General features: G+C 39.7%; 1 protein-coding gene across 4 annotated transcripts; it reads left to right on the top strand.

Annotated features, from left to right (window-relative positions):
- The first annotated feature begins 835 nt into the window (after positions 1-835).
- Positions 836-14488, top strand: LOC101852390. Of its 4 annotated transcripts, none has more exons than XM_005093236.3 (4): positions 836-1008; positions 7300-7405; positions 10108-10248; positions 13293-14488. In XM_005093236.3, the coding sequence occupies exons 2-4, from the start codon at positions 7339-7341 to the stop codon at positions 13562-13564; spliced, it is 480 nt and encodes a 159-aa protein (XP_005093293.1). In that variant the 5' UTR covers positions 836-1008; positions 7300-7338; the 3' UTR covers positions 13565-14488. The 4 variants fall into 4 exon arrangements, with proteins under 4 accessions (XP_005093293.1, XP_005093291.1, XP_005093294.1 ...); XM_005093234.3 differs by having other exon boundaries at positions 7293-7405; XM_005093237.3 differs by having other exon boundaries at positions 838-997.
- The last annotated feature ends 537 nt before the right edge of the window (positions 14489-15025 follow it).

Genomic DNA, 15025 nt, shown 5'->3' with positions numbered 1-15025 from the left:
CCCCCAGAAAAACGTGTATTATTCGCTAGATTTAGATCTAGATCTAGTATAGCAAGGTTTAACAATGTTTCGTCCTCCTGCACATGCACTGGCATGACGGGACGAACAAGGCTAATCGACTGCACTGTCACTTGTGTTGTGAAGAAGTAGAGGAAGGAGTACGTAGTAGAAGCAAACATTATAATAGGTCTATGTAATGATAATAAGGCCCAAGGATAGATCTAGATCTAGATCTAGATCTGGTCCTAGTAGACCCACTAGGCCCACTACATTAGGCCCTTCTAGACCTAGATCTAGTTACTGATACTAGATCTACAATCTATTATCTAATCTAGATCTATATCTATATCTTTAGGATTCTAGGTCTAGAGTCTAGGTATTTTAGATCTAGATATAGATCTAGATCTAGATCTAGATCTAGAATCTAGATCTAGATTCTAGATCTAGATATCTAGATCTAGATCTAGATCTAGAGTTAGGCCTAGATCTAGAATCTAGATCTAGATCTAGATCTAGATCTACACATGAGAAAAACGATATTAAATAAGGTTAATGAAAAAGTACATGTGCAAATTCTTACATTTCAGGGTCCTTTGGAAAGCTAAAGAATGCTAGGTCTGGTACTTGTGCGATCTTGAATTGGCACGGACGCAGACTGTCGCAGAACACCACTTACACTTGCGGGTGACTTGCGACTGCCGACAGCCGCCATTAGCTTTGTTTACCGCGCCTCGTTTCACAATCAGCTGGTGACCTGGATACGCGAAAAGAGGCTTCGTTTCCGCTCTCTATGCCGAGACTCAAGAAAGCAACGACTAGATCTAGGCTAGGCTAGTCTGAAAATTAAAAGTGTCGTTTCGTTTTGATTTCCAGAGTTCCCGGAATCGCGGTATTCCTTCATTCCTTCCGGAATAGTTCGTGATCAAGTAAATCCACCATTGGCCTTCAGTTGAACTACAGTACAGCCTCTCATTTTGTGCCCAATTCCCATCGTCGCGTAAGAAAAGCGTAAGCTATTAAATTCCCAAGGCCAAAGTCTATTAATCCCCGACTCAGACCTTCAAAACTTTGAACTGGGCCTAAAAATGCGCAAATTACCGTAATTTTGTCATCATGAACAGATGGTATTTAATTTATACAGTGGTTTTCGGTCTTCCATTGTGATTTTGGAAGCCATTGAGTATAATCTGGATTAGATAGTTCTAGATCTAGATCTAGAATCTAGTCTATATCTAGATCTAGATCTATATCTAGATAGTATAATCTGGATTTCTTCTAGTCTAGATATAGAATCTAGATCTAGATCTAGAGTGGTCGCTCGTTACAGAAAAGGGAATAACATCAATTCTTAAAGAATTTAACGTGCTAAAGTATAAGATCACCCTAGATCTAGATTCTAGATCTACAGTCTACATCTAGATCTAGAATCTAGATCCAGATCTAGATCTAGATCTAAATCTAGATCTAGAATCTAGATCTAGATCGATCTATTATATATATAGAATCTAGATCTAGATCTAGATTCTAGTTCTAGATCTAGGCCTAATCATGTTCTTGTCAAATTTGAATGCTTGTGAATCATTATCATGGGGTAGATGATTTTTATCTAGATCTAGATGTTACCCCATCTTGTGAGCCCTGAGCGATGCAGATGGTCAGTGTAGTGTGGGTATGAAATCTCACTACTGCCCGTGGGAGTGCTTGAGTAGCGAGCCTCTACGGAAACTTTCCTGGGTAGCCAGAAGCCAGAGGTGTGAAATTAGATTGAACAATGCCTGCCACCCTGATCGTACGACATGTCGAGAAAAGAGTTCCTAGAATCGTTGTCATGTTACAATGATGGCATTGGTTGGTGGGGCTAGGGGTGGAAGCAAAGGAATCTAGAGATGTTCAAACGTTTCTGTTTTTAATAGGTCAAACAGTGGTCCTATGAAAGGCAAGCACTGGTGGTATTTTTTTGATAAGTAAGACTGACGTGTGTCATCAGACAGGATAGCAGTTGAGAGGTCTGAAGTTTTGACCACTGCTTGCCGATCGGACAAGCGATCCTTGATCCCAGTGGCAGGGCCTTTTGACACCCCCCTCCCCCCAACCTCCATCTCCCCCTAAATTCCCCTGTCTAAAAAATAATTTTTTTCTGGCTCCCTTGCGATTCCGTCTTACACAGGTTCGACTACAATTTTTAATTGCAAAACTTGTACAAGAAATTATTTTTATTGTGAACACATTTTTTGCACTATGGTTCTCAAAACATGTGTTCAATAAAATAAGCATAATGTCCTGATTAGAAAAACATGTCGGACTTGCTATTAAAAGCAATTGCCCCAGCTGTAAACATTTAAATCTGTAGTAACCACCCACTTGGATTTTTTATTTGTATTTATAAATGAAGGAATTTTCTAGAATACATCTAGCAGGTGTTTACAAAAATGTTGATCTGTTAAGACAAATTGATACAAGTCATAGTGTAAAAATTAGAGAATCTATATATGTTCGATAGTTGAGGAGATATTTGACAATAAGTTGCGCTACGAACTTTTGACCGCTCTATAGATTGAGCTGTCCTGTGCAACCCAACTCGGAAATGACAGTCTCAGCCAGGAACCTCACACTTGCAGCACACCGGTCGCCTGATGAAAGCGTGAATTCCACATGAAGCGAATTTTACCGGAGAGGGGAAAAAAACGATTTTCTCTGTCATTTGACATTCAAGATATATAAGATTATTATGCACTAAATGGATAAATATAGTTCTGTACCTCTAAGAAATAATGCTAAAGTACATTTTTTACCGTAGATGGTTATTCTTTCAAAAATTATGGGATTCACGATTTGTATAATTTTCTAATCTTAACTGATGCGGCCGGTGGAATTAAGGATTTCATCTTATGGAACACCGTTTTGTATTCACGCTTATTAAACAGTGTGTTTTCTTTTATATTAGAGGCCCCGGTAGGTTTTAAAATATTATAAAAGTTGGTAGGCCTAACACTGTTATGAAAAAGATTTTTAATGACCAATTTAAAACTGAGTATGAAATTAACAGACTGGGTGAAACAAAAAAGCTATTCTTTATTATACCACTATAGTATAAACATCTATTATATTCTTTCATGAGTGAGAAATTGTATTCAATATTCGCGCTCCCTCTCTCTCTCTCTTGCTATCTTTCTTTCTCCAAATGTGTGTATGTATAAAATAAAATACGTCTCTATCCTTTTTCTTAGTGGGGAGTGAAGGGGGGGAGGGGTTATGGGTTGAGAACTTGATTTGCATCAAACTTCTATACCCCGTGAATGACTGAATGATTATCTCTCATCATTTTCTTCTTTTTGTCTCTCAGATCCTGAAATTTACTACTTACAATTTTTAGAGGAGAATGATACGGTGGTGGGGAACTGTTACTGTTTGTGAATTTTTCCATGTTTCTGGAATTTGGGAGACCCTCCCACTCTTCATCATAGTTCAGTTTGGATCTATAATATTATGATGTCAATTTGGTCAGATTATTGCAGTCAGAATCAAACTTTTATGTAAGTTGTTGTTGTTGTTGTTATCGATCCAGCAACAGCTGGGCTCTCGCCCTTCTGTCCAATGCCATGTATTGATAAGTGCAGGTTTGCTGCTGTTTCTGTAATGTTCCATAGAGTGTGTTGTCAATGTTAGGTCTCGGAGGGAGAAGAGTAGCTCTGATGTCATTTAGGGCTGCGCAGTAGAACAGGTGATGATCCACAGTCTCATATGCTTAGTCACACAAGGGACACATTGGGGGAAGTTCCGGGTTTATTCTGTTCAGGTGGGAAGTTGAGCTGTATATGTTTTGTTCGTAGGCGGAAGATCGTAGTCTGTTTCTTTCTCTGTATGTGGTTGATATTGTCATTCCTTTTTGTTGTGGTCATGTGTTTGAAAACTGATCTGCCTGTCTTTCCCAGGGCCGATCTGTTCATCCAATCTTGTTTGCTGTTGCTTTTAATGATTTGTTTTGCAGTGTTGTATGAAGTTGGAATGTTGGGTTGTTCCTGTCTAGATCCACATTTAGCAAGTGTGTCTGCTCTGTCATTTCCAGATATGTTTGAGTGTCCGGGGACCCACTGCATTACTAGGTTGATACCACGGAATGTTATCAGATGATGGGAGCCAAACAGTATATGAGTCAAATCTTGGTTTAGATGATGGTCATTTTCTATGGCTTGTAAGACTGATGATAGTGAGTCAGTGAAAATCACAATACTCAGTGCTTTTCCAGGATGAGTGTCAAAAACTGTGCGGAGATGGTACAGTGCTGTTTCAATTGCCATCATTTCTGCATCGTAGTTGCTGCATTTCTCTCCACAGGCTGCAGAGATCTCATTGGAACTTCCATCTGGGTACTGTATTAGTATTCCATATCCGGCTTTGGTTCTTGTGCCTTTGAATGCTGAGTTGTATGTATAGACGTGTATCCAGTCATCTGAATAGCTGTCAATTGTTTGATGTGATGCAAGCATCAGCGTCACTGGGTCACTTTCATGTAAGAAATGTAACAATCTGACAAGACTAATATATCGAAAACGCTCCCTCTCTCTCGAAGTAATGTGACTCTCTTTACACGGCACCAGTCGTCGTATTTCAAGGAACCAGATGATGGGGAAACAGCTTGAACTTTGTTGTTTGATATCAGTAAGAAGAGACAAGGACAGTTTGAATCTGCCTGATTTGTTATATAAGATTGTAATATCAAGTCTTAAAGAAATTGTGAAACGAGACTGCATTGTGTCGCCACAATACATTCACTTCTTAAGTGTGTGTGTGTGTGTGTGTGTACATGGTGAAACATCATATCAATGTCCCAGGATCTGGACAATAAAGATGTATCTTATCTCCCTACCCCTTTGGCAATTTTTACACAATTTTTCATTTTTGTCTCCACACCTTTTATTATGTCCCAATAAATCCACATTCCTGTGTGGATGGTACTGGAAAATATTGATACTGTACTTTAACTTTCACTTTTTCATCCTCTGTTGCCGTTAAGCGTCAGGGGAGATGCAGTTTTCTATGGTAGGCCAGCTCCGCAGCTCTTTCAGATTTGATAATTTTATTATGTTTTCTCAGGGTTTCCTTGACTCTCTCAATCCTCCTTTTGCGTGGCCTTCCTCTTCCTTTATAGCCTGAGTGCTTGGTGTTGTAGGCTCTCGAGGCTGACTGGCCATGTGACCTACGTAGCAATAGGTGGCCAGACCATTTTATTCTCTTTTTTTCTATGAAATGCAAGCTTGACTTAGTGCCAATACCTGCTCTTACTTCTGTTCTCTGCCTGTCTCGTCTTGTGATGTTAAGGGTTTTGCGGAGACATTTCATTCCGCATGCAGTGGTTTTGCTTTCATGAGTTTTACTTAAAGATAATGTCCAGGTCTGGCACTGGTAGCATAATGTTTTTATGAATATTGAAGTGATAAGCTGTCTCTTTGTATCCATGGAGATTTTTGGATGAGATAGGAGGGGTACGTGCTGGTAGGTGACAGTGTTGGCTTTTTGAGTTCGCATTTCTATTTCTCTGTCTATGGACCTGTTTTCAGAAAAAGTGCTGCCAAGATATTTAAACTCCTTCACCTGTTTCAGTCTTTTAGTATTGACATGGATGTTCAGGGGACTATGGTTTCGGCTCACTTTCATAACTTCTGTTTTTGATGTGCTAATTTTCATGTTAAATTTCTCACAGCTGTTGTTCAGTTTGGTAATGTGATCTTTGTTGGTTTGGATGAATAAGACATTGGTTGCCTGCAAATAGAAGTTCATTTAGGCTTTCTGGGCTTTGGTTTGCGTCTTGCGTTATTGTGTCCATGTATGTTATAAAAATGAGCGGATACAGAGCACATCCCTGTCGTACTCCAGATCTTACTTTGAACCAGTCTGTATTGCATTCCTTCCCTCTTACTGAGCTTCTGCTGTTGGTATATTATATAGAGCTCTGACATTATCTAACAGCAGTCCTCTGACGCCATACTTTTCGAGTGTCTTCCAGAGTTTTGCATGGTTTACTCTGTCAAAAGCATTCTCCTTTTCTATAAAGACGATGTTGGATTCTTTGTTGTGTTCGATGGTTTTCTCACTTATCTATTGTAATGCGAATACAGCATCCGTACATCCTCTTCCCTTTCGGAATCCAAACTGAGCTTGGTCACATTTCTCTCTGCAATAGGTCTGATCCGCAGTTCTAATATCTTTGCGTATGTTTTCCCTGCGTGGCTTAATAGATGCCTCTGTATATTGTGTAGTCGCGATTGTTGCCTTTCTTTTTCCATAATGGAACCACTGTGGCTTTCTACCAGTCTTATGGGCATTTCCTTTGCTCCCAGGCTTTATGAAAAATTCGCCTCAGCCACAGTACACCGGTGTTTCCACAAGCTCTTATGGCTTCCGCTGTGATGTCGTCTGGTCCCGGGGCTTTGTTCTTGGGGCTGGTTTCGAGTGCCGTTTCGATTTCACTGAGAAGTATGGGTGGTTCTGTTTGCTCTCCATATGATGGTTGGAACTCTTCTTGTTGTCTGTGGCAAGCGTCTGGGTTGAGTAGTTCTTGGAAGTAATTTTCCCATCTTTTCTTAATGGCATGCTTGCTGAGAATGGCATTACTTTCTTTATCTTTTATAATGCATGTCAGGTTGTATCGATCTTTCCTTACCCGCATGCTGCTTTCTCCTTTGTTCTTCTCGTTGCATAATTTATCTGCTGTCGGCTTGCTAGGCCTGTCAAGGTTTCACCGGAGCCCCTTTAGCCAGCAACGTTTTGGGGTGACCCGGGTTGGCCTTCATTGCCAGCCTAACGCCTCTGTGATATGAAGTCACACCATACTTCAGCCAGACCCAGCTATCCCCTACTTTGTCCTGTTTCCATCTCCCCCAACAGGGACGAAAAGTTAGACTTTCAGAAGCTATTATAGGCACAAAAAAATATAAATTTGAAATTTCCAAGGATTCTCAAACTTTGGAAGTCACTAAACTTTGACGGCCATTTTCTCGGTAATTTTACCTCTGAAACAAGGCGCCCCCGCCCCCTCCTTCAATCGCAAAAATCTCAACTTCTGTTTAAAATAGACGTCTACTTTTTCATCGAAAGCAAAGCAAATAAAGAGGATTCAAGATTATACCATTAACTCGATATGTCTAAAAATTGACGAGCGCTTTCTTCTACTGAGTGATGACTCATATTACTAACAATTTACTTTTTTTCCCTTCATTTTAGGTGTGCTATTTTTATACACGTACTGTACATAACGTGTATGTGGAAATTCCTGTTTTTATACAACTTTTCAGATCACAGTGTGTCCAGGGACCTTCCCTAAGGTTGCAGTGATAACAAATGGCGCATGGACGCTGGCCCTATCCCAATGACATAAGTCCTGATGCCTCTCCTATGTCATCCCAAGGCAAGTGGCTGTTGATATGCAGTGGAACTCGGATTTAACTAGCTCGGATTCAACGAGAACTCGGATTCAACGAGAACTCGGATTCAACAAGAAGAGATAGATTCCCCGGTTTTTTTTCTTCTTTAAAATCAATAAAAATAACCCGTATTTAACGAGCACTTAAATCAGCGTGCTCGGATTCAACGAGGTTGCTTCCAGAGTGAACAGCCCCCGCAGACGTGGCTTCGCCCATTTTTCTCCCAAAACGAACTTTATCTATTCCCAGAAATCATCCATTGCACCAGCATCGTGAACCATTATTCACTTAACCGATTGCATGCGACCAATCAGCGGCCTTTTTTCATACCATGTATACCAACACATGCGTTGTTGGCACGCGCACGTGTCTACTCTGGTGTGTGTCGGGGTCGGATGGGCGGCTTGCACACGTGTGGCTGTGTGTGCGTGTCGGAGAGGGGGCGCACTAGCGGTCCGCGCGTTGGACGTTACATATACAAACGGCAAACGCATCAGTCTTTTTTTTCCCTCGTCTACTGATCATTATAATTACAATGATAAGCTAGTCTTGACGTAGATCTATGTAATGAATTGTGCACTGGTCTATGGAATCAAAAGTTGCCGTATGGTAAGCTCTACACAGCATCTCAACTTTTTGGCGAACAATCGAGATGACACAGGCGTGTGCATTTGAAGAATCGGTCTTTATTTTTTACACAGCTCATAATTTGCAGGCATTTCAGGCACTACTTGTCACTTCTCTTTGTACATTAGGGCCTACTTGCTCAGTGCCTGTAATTATCTACACAAAACCTTGTGTTTGCTATAACGAACACTCGTATTCAACGAGATTTTAGGTCAGGCCCGGCGACCTCGTTGAATCCGAGTTCCACTGTATTATATTTGATCAGAATGTTTAGTTTGCAGGTGATGATTTTTTTTTCAATATATGAAGGGAATTTCTGCCTTAGACTTGATAAATGAATGAAGTATAGTGCCACTTAACAAGGAGTTCTGTAGCAGAATAATGATTATTGACAGGAATAATGATATAAGATTTCAAAGGTTTCCTACGATTTTTCACGTTGTAGTTTTTCTTCATAGCATGAGATGGCTGTCAAACATACAAGTAAAATTTCCCAGCTACAACTACTGTCAAACACAGGTTTGTGTTAAAAACTGCTCTACGATTTTGAGGAAATGAAACATGGTCAAAACTTCGAAGTATGGAGTCACTATTTGTGCTATTCCTGCACTGTTTGGGAATGGGTTTTTTTAAAGTCCAACAGTGATTCTCGGCTCAGTGTTTGTTGGTCTGCCTCTTCACTCATTTTTTGCCCACCAAAATTTTTATTTGCAAATAAACAAGCACTCGTTTTTAATGTCCGCAAATAATGAACAAATAAACAAATCACTTGCTGTATCAGACTGCAGGCAGGCAGAATTGATCACTACACTGCAAAGATTCATTATTTGTTGCTCGAGCAAGACGCTACTCATTTGTAACATCATGGAAAAGCAAGCCTGCTGAGCCTGCGATGTTTATCTTGGTTGGCTCATTCATGACGTCACAGTCACAATGTCGATGCAGTCCCGTCAGCGCGATGGGAGTTGACCTTCAAGGAACAAGGCATTGTTCGAGTACACGTTGATTCTATCACCCTGGCGTCTGATGTCCGCAACCCATTTGCTTGTTTTTTAGTACTGTAATGAATCAGTTATTTTAGATCTTGGCCCATTATTCTTAAGTCCTAGCTACTTCTTGTCTATGAATTTTGATCCTATCTGTGTCCTATGTGCTGAACTCAGGGTTATTCGTTTAACCCACTATCTGCAAAGTGGTTCTTCTCATTGTTCGGCGCCCCCTCTGTGCTCCCTGGTAATGAATCGGTATGGAGCACTCGCTACACCACTACTCTTCAAGTAAACCAGCCCCAGCTTGAGCAGCACAGCTCACATTCTTCATCGTCTCTAAATTCAATGGTCCTTGTTATCTCCCCCACCACACCCGTTCAACCAATGTGCTGGCCTGACAGACCTCACGAGTGTGGCAGCTAATGGCGTTTTTTTTCTACAAAACATGATTGCATGTATGTATGGCCCCTAACTCCTCATTACTAGCTGTGATACGATGAGGCCACATGAACATTCATAATGCTTTGAATTTCGAATAGGGCAGGGAAGAGTTTGGTGCGCCAGCCTATGCAAAACATCCACTGTGCTTCAAAATCATGATCCCTTGATTTATTCATGGTATGACTAGTGAAAATTGAAATGTAGTGAATACTTCTTTGAGAAATATGTTTGTTGTGTTTTCTTATATGATTTTAGATATTATAATATGCTTTAATTTTATGACGCGTTGAAAAAATCCTTTATTTAAAAAAAAACGCCTGTCATTTAAATGGCTCTGCCATGATGTTGAACAGTAAAATTGAATGGGCACAACGCTGGTGTTAACTGTCTAATATATGTGTATGATTAAGCTTGCTTTTATTTGAACTAAAAGAGCACACCTTCAGCTGTCTTGAACACTACTCAATATCTTTATATTCTCAATAAATAACCAACTGGTCAGCTTTGCTAGAGAGGGCTTCATCAAGGTGCTTTGCTGGACATAGCATAAGAGTTGAAGTTTATTGTGGAAAGGAGGGAGGGACTTGTCTTACAAAGACTTTTAATTGCATATATATTTGTGTTTGCAGATCTAGAAGACAAGAACTATGTGGTAATTCAGCATGCTACGAACGTTGTGCAAGGCAACTTGACTGTGATACATGGAGAACCCAGATCCCAGCAAAAGCAGCGTCCTCGTAGAGAAAGGAAGCCCAAAAAGCCTATTACAGGTAAGAAAAATTACATGGTTTATTGTCTGTATACAAAAATGACTTTCACAAATGAAATAAAGGTTTTTTTAAAATGAAAGATTTTAGTTTTTGTTGAGTGCAGAGTATATTTTATTATAGTTTGAGAGACGTGTTTTTTCTTTCAATAATCTTTAATTATAATTATTGACGAATTGAGCCCTGACTTATTTACTGTTCACAGTTCCTAGAACCTGAGTCTTTGTGGATACAACAGCCACTGCCTCAAATATTGTCTGCATAAAAACCTGCTTTTGCTAAGTGTTAGAATTTTTTCATAATATTCTGCTTGTCTAATAACTTGTTATCTCCTCCAATAAGACACATGTGTGAGAGACCTTATGAGGATGTGTGGGGAGAGAAGGGGTGGCAGGGATGCCAACCAGTACAACTTAACGTAATTTAGTAGGATTTTTTGCCGAAAATACGCGAATACGACTTTTCATGAAAAAATACGCATCATGGAATGCGAGTTAACCTAATTATCTGAAGTCCCATCTTTTGTCAAAATAGTATCAGTATCGCAGAACTGGAATTTGAAAACCAAGTCCGATATGGTCATTAAGTTCATTTTTGCCGGTCGCGATCGTGATATTATATTTGTTCAGCTTTTCCCCGTCCGGAGAGTACCTTTCACTTTCACGCGAATAGGCAGCTATGGCGGCAGGCGGAAGCGATCGGGAAAATTAAGATATACTTTCGCTTTCGTTACCACCGAGAAGTTTGCCAGCAGTTGTCTGATAATGCAACATTTGTGACGTGCAGGTTGTGCAGTATAAATGCAATGTCGCCGTGCAAATAAAATTTAATCAATGCTCGGGACTCGTCTCTGTGCTGTCACTTGTGGAAAAGAAAAGAAAATGCAAGCCTCGTCCGATTTTTAGATTGTCTGGCTCGCCATCGTGACCGGTCACTGAACCTGCGCGCATTCGCGTCATAAATAAATACGGCATCGTAGTGAGTAAACACTGTCTTTGGTGGGAGTAACGGCGTTGCGAAGTATAGGACTACGGAATAGGGGAGGAGATTATTGATTGGGGGGGGGGGGGGGGTTAATTTTAAGGCAACACCAGAGGACAAAAACTTGGAAGCACATTTCAGAATTTTGATTAGAGCTTTCTGCAAAGCGCGCGTTGGTGCAGACCGTGTGCGGAGTCGGGACCCTTCATACTTTGCAAGTCTGTGTTATTGAAATAAAGTGTTCGCATTTCATTGGATGGGTAATAGTAAATTATACCTACAGTGATGTAATTGTAGCTTTCTGTTCAAGACTGACGGATTTTCAGTGTCACTGCATCTTGCCCGGTCACAGTTGTTACAACTTTCACAGTGCGTGGGTCTACTTAATTGAGCCATTCAAGTTATTGCTTTTCTCTGAGTTTGAACAATAATTTGAGTCTGTCACTTCATATTATGAATCATGACGCCCAGACTGGTTCCTGATAGTCAAAATTCTTGTTCAAGGCCCTTCCGAACTCTCAAAGCAGGATTGATTTTTTATATAATAATGAGAGGAAAATGTTACCGGTATATAATAGACTGAAATACTGAAGTCAAACCAGACCACAGTACGACATTTAACACTGACATGTGGTTGACTGGATACGTGTATATTGTACGCGTGTGTCCTCCCTTTTTCGAGCTGGTGAGCTAGTAATTTTTTTTCAGGAAATATTGCTGAACACCCTGAACATTTTACTATTATTAGTTGGTCGGTCGTGGGGAATGCACATTTCCCCCTGAAAATACACATTTTCATATTTCCCAATACTCATTTCGGTTTTCTGTGGTTGGCATCTCTGGGGTGGGCAAGTAAACTTTAGTTTCTTCTAGGTTTTTTTCCCCAATTCCCTATTCATTCTCTTTCTTCAAACTCAGTGTTGTGAAGACTTTAATACGCATAATACTCAAAGCACGAAAATTTGCGGGCACTCAATACAAGTAGCTGGTTCTGCCATATGCCCCACATGAAATATATATATATATATTCGACTGGGATTTTTGCCCCTTAAAAATGTTGAGCTTAAAATGTTAAGGTTAGTCAACTCATTATATTATCTTGGTTCCAGTACCGGTTCTCATTATTATACAGATGTATATTTCTGTCACAGTCCGTGCCGGCTTTAAGCTCGCCGGCATGAAGGACGTTTCGGACTCAAGCCCGCTAAACGGCTCTTACCGAATTTTTGCTATATAATCACACGCCTTTAAGCACGGTAACTTAAGCTTCAGGCACGCTACATTTACAAGACAGCAAATACTTGCATGATGACCCTTCGAAGTTCGAACACAGTCTACACCGCAGCAGTGAGTGTGTAAGAGAAACATAAAGAACGCAGGTGAGGGAGACACACGCTCACATGGGCTGAGAGGAAGGCAGAGAGATGCACACAGCCACACACGTGGACCTAGAATCTAGCCTTTGGCAAAGCTTCACTCAGAAAAAAAAATACAAAAAGAGTCGGGGAGACGAGAAAAGGAGGCTGGCTGCGGTTTCACCTTTGCCCCTCGCTATCCGATTACATGTGTATCCTGATTATGTATCGCACGTGAGGTGGGATGAAGGCAGTGGTATGAATGTGGCACAGCAGACAATGGTACGCACAGGTAGTGTGTAGGCCTTGTGGGCTGTATCGTGTGACTGGCCGTCTATATTAAGTTTTCCTTTCCCATTCGACCACAAAATGAAAGAAACGAAAACTACCCTGGCAGGTAAAAATGAGAGCGCTCACTTTTGCGCGACCACTACTTACGAACAAAGGGTAATAACTTACAAAATTTTCAACGTAAAAATCTCTGGATTATGACAATGTCCTCTTCGCACTCAAGCATGCTTCGGCATTAAGCACGCTTATGCTTTTTCCTCGACCGTGCTTTAAAAAATATTTGTTTGTTAGAGTTCTTGAATGTTGCTGGTATTTTGACTTCCTTTTGTGTTCATAGTGTATGATAACTGAAGTTTGTTTTTCAATGTTCCTCCGTTTATTTTGTCCTTCATTGTATTATTATTCTAAATTTGTTCTCAGAATCAACAAAGCCACTGAATCAAGACCAGAAAGAGGGAATCTCTAAGCGAGTTGGAGATGACTGGAAGAGACTGGGTCGTCGTTTAGGATTTGATAATGCGCTTCTTGAACAGTGGGAACTTGAAAAGAAACCAGACTATACAGAGCTGAACTATCATATAATAACAAATTGGGAACAAGAAAAGGACAGGGAAGCTACATGTGCAACTTTAGCTGAAATCCTGTATAAAAAGCTAGGCCGTGGAGATTTAGCTGACTTATTAGCAGATTGAGGAACCGAGATAGACCTAATGCTGCATGTTAAACACCTGTCAAAAGCCTCATGATACTTACAACAGTACATGATTTATTTTTGCTGTAGTTCTTTACCGTCCAACCAGTTTTAGAAGTAAAATTTTACATATTAAAAAATTGGCATTTATTCCATTTAGTCTAACTTCTTTTAACTGTTTATCTTTTTTTATATCAAGGCAGAATTTTCAAAAATTGTTTTTAAAACAATGGGATAGGTATAAGGGGTGTGGGAGGGTCATTTAAAATTACTTTCAATTTTTCACTTAAACAAATTACAACTTACATCCCAATTCACATGCCAAATATATTTGAAGGCTGAACATTTTGGGTTGTACATACTGGCGAGAAGTGAAGAAAAGAACTTGAAATCTACAGACCACGATGTCCTGGTCTACACATAAAAAAATTTGCTCATTGTACTTCCTCCATATATGTCATTATGACTGATTTAAATTGGCAGCAATGATTCAGTTCTTTGTTATGACATGTAATTAATGTAATACATGTTGTAGATTCATTTCGGAACTGAAACGAGTTTAAGAAATAAAGTGGTTGGACAATTATACAATGAATACATGTGACGAATCAATTTTCAAAATGGTTCTCGTTCAGATCTTAGTTTTTGTATTCTTGATTAGAATGAATCTGTGACTGAAAGGAAACTGAAAGTTGACAAAGACATGGTCATTGCCTTGGTGAAGACAATGATTTGTTTGATAATGTCCGGTTCGTTTTTTACAATACTAGTACTCCCTTCTCTGTGAACATGGGGGACCGGTGTCTGGTGTAGCAGTTACGCGCTTCGCCTTGCACACAAAAGACCTGAGTTCTATTTGCGTGTGTGGGGAAAATTTTTATAAAGTATCTTGAGTCTTTCTGTAGGAACATTGTGTCACCTACGATAAAAAGAAAAATATCATGGAAAGCAAGCTTGACCTCAAAGGGCTGATCTAACTTTCTAAGAAACCTTTGACTTTTGAATACTGACCACAGCTGCAGGCTTTATTGTGGCAAGTGCTGTTTGTGTCAGATAAAGGATACTTATCTTTTTCAACTAAGAAAAATAAATTTATCGTTAGTAGTGCCAGATAATATTGTTTTGTTCCTATGGTTCTTGAAAATGTGTTAACCACTTTACTCCTTTCCATTCTTTCCATAAAATATCATTTCATCTATATGGAACAATGGCATAATAGTCTTGTAAAAGAAACATTTTAAGTACATCTTTTTTTAAGTTAGGGTTAATATTCTACTCTCCACATGATTTTTTTGCTTTAAAGATTGGTATCAAGTATGATATAAGAATAGTACAAATGTGTTTCATTGTTGTTTTATAAATATTATGTGAATATTTATAAACAGTCGAGCCTGTTCTAACAGCCACCGTTACAAATGGTCACTTCCCTCTTCACCCTTTGCATTTTTTTTTTTACATTGCA

This window comes from Aplysia californica, unplaced genomic scaffold (genome assembly GCF_000002075.1).
Source record: "Aplysia californica isolate F4 #8 unplaced genomic scaffold, AplCal3.0 scaffold00060, whole genome shotgun sequence".
Classification (NCBI taxonomy): Eukaryota; Metazoa; Mollusca; class Gastropoda; order Aplysiida; family Aplysiidae; genus Aplysia; species Aplysia californica.
Note: the sequence above shows the minus strand (reverse complement) of the source record. Positions and strands in the feature narration are given on the sequence as shown.

Excerpts from the sequence above, each read along its gene's own strand:
- LOC101852390 (XM_005093236.3), top strand. The coding sequence starts at position 7,339 with ATGGCGCATGGACGCTGGCCCTATCCCAATGACATAAGTCCTGATGCC. Across the intron at positions 7,406-10,107 it reads CTCTCCTATGTCATCCCAAG|ATCTAGAAGACAAGAACTAT; the intron begins GCAAGTGGCTGT and ends TTGTGTTTGCAG. Across the intron at positions 10,249-13,292 it reads GCCCAAAAAGCCTATTACAG|AATCAACAAAGCCACTGAAT; the intron begins GTAAGAAAAATT and ends ATTTGTTCTCAG.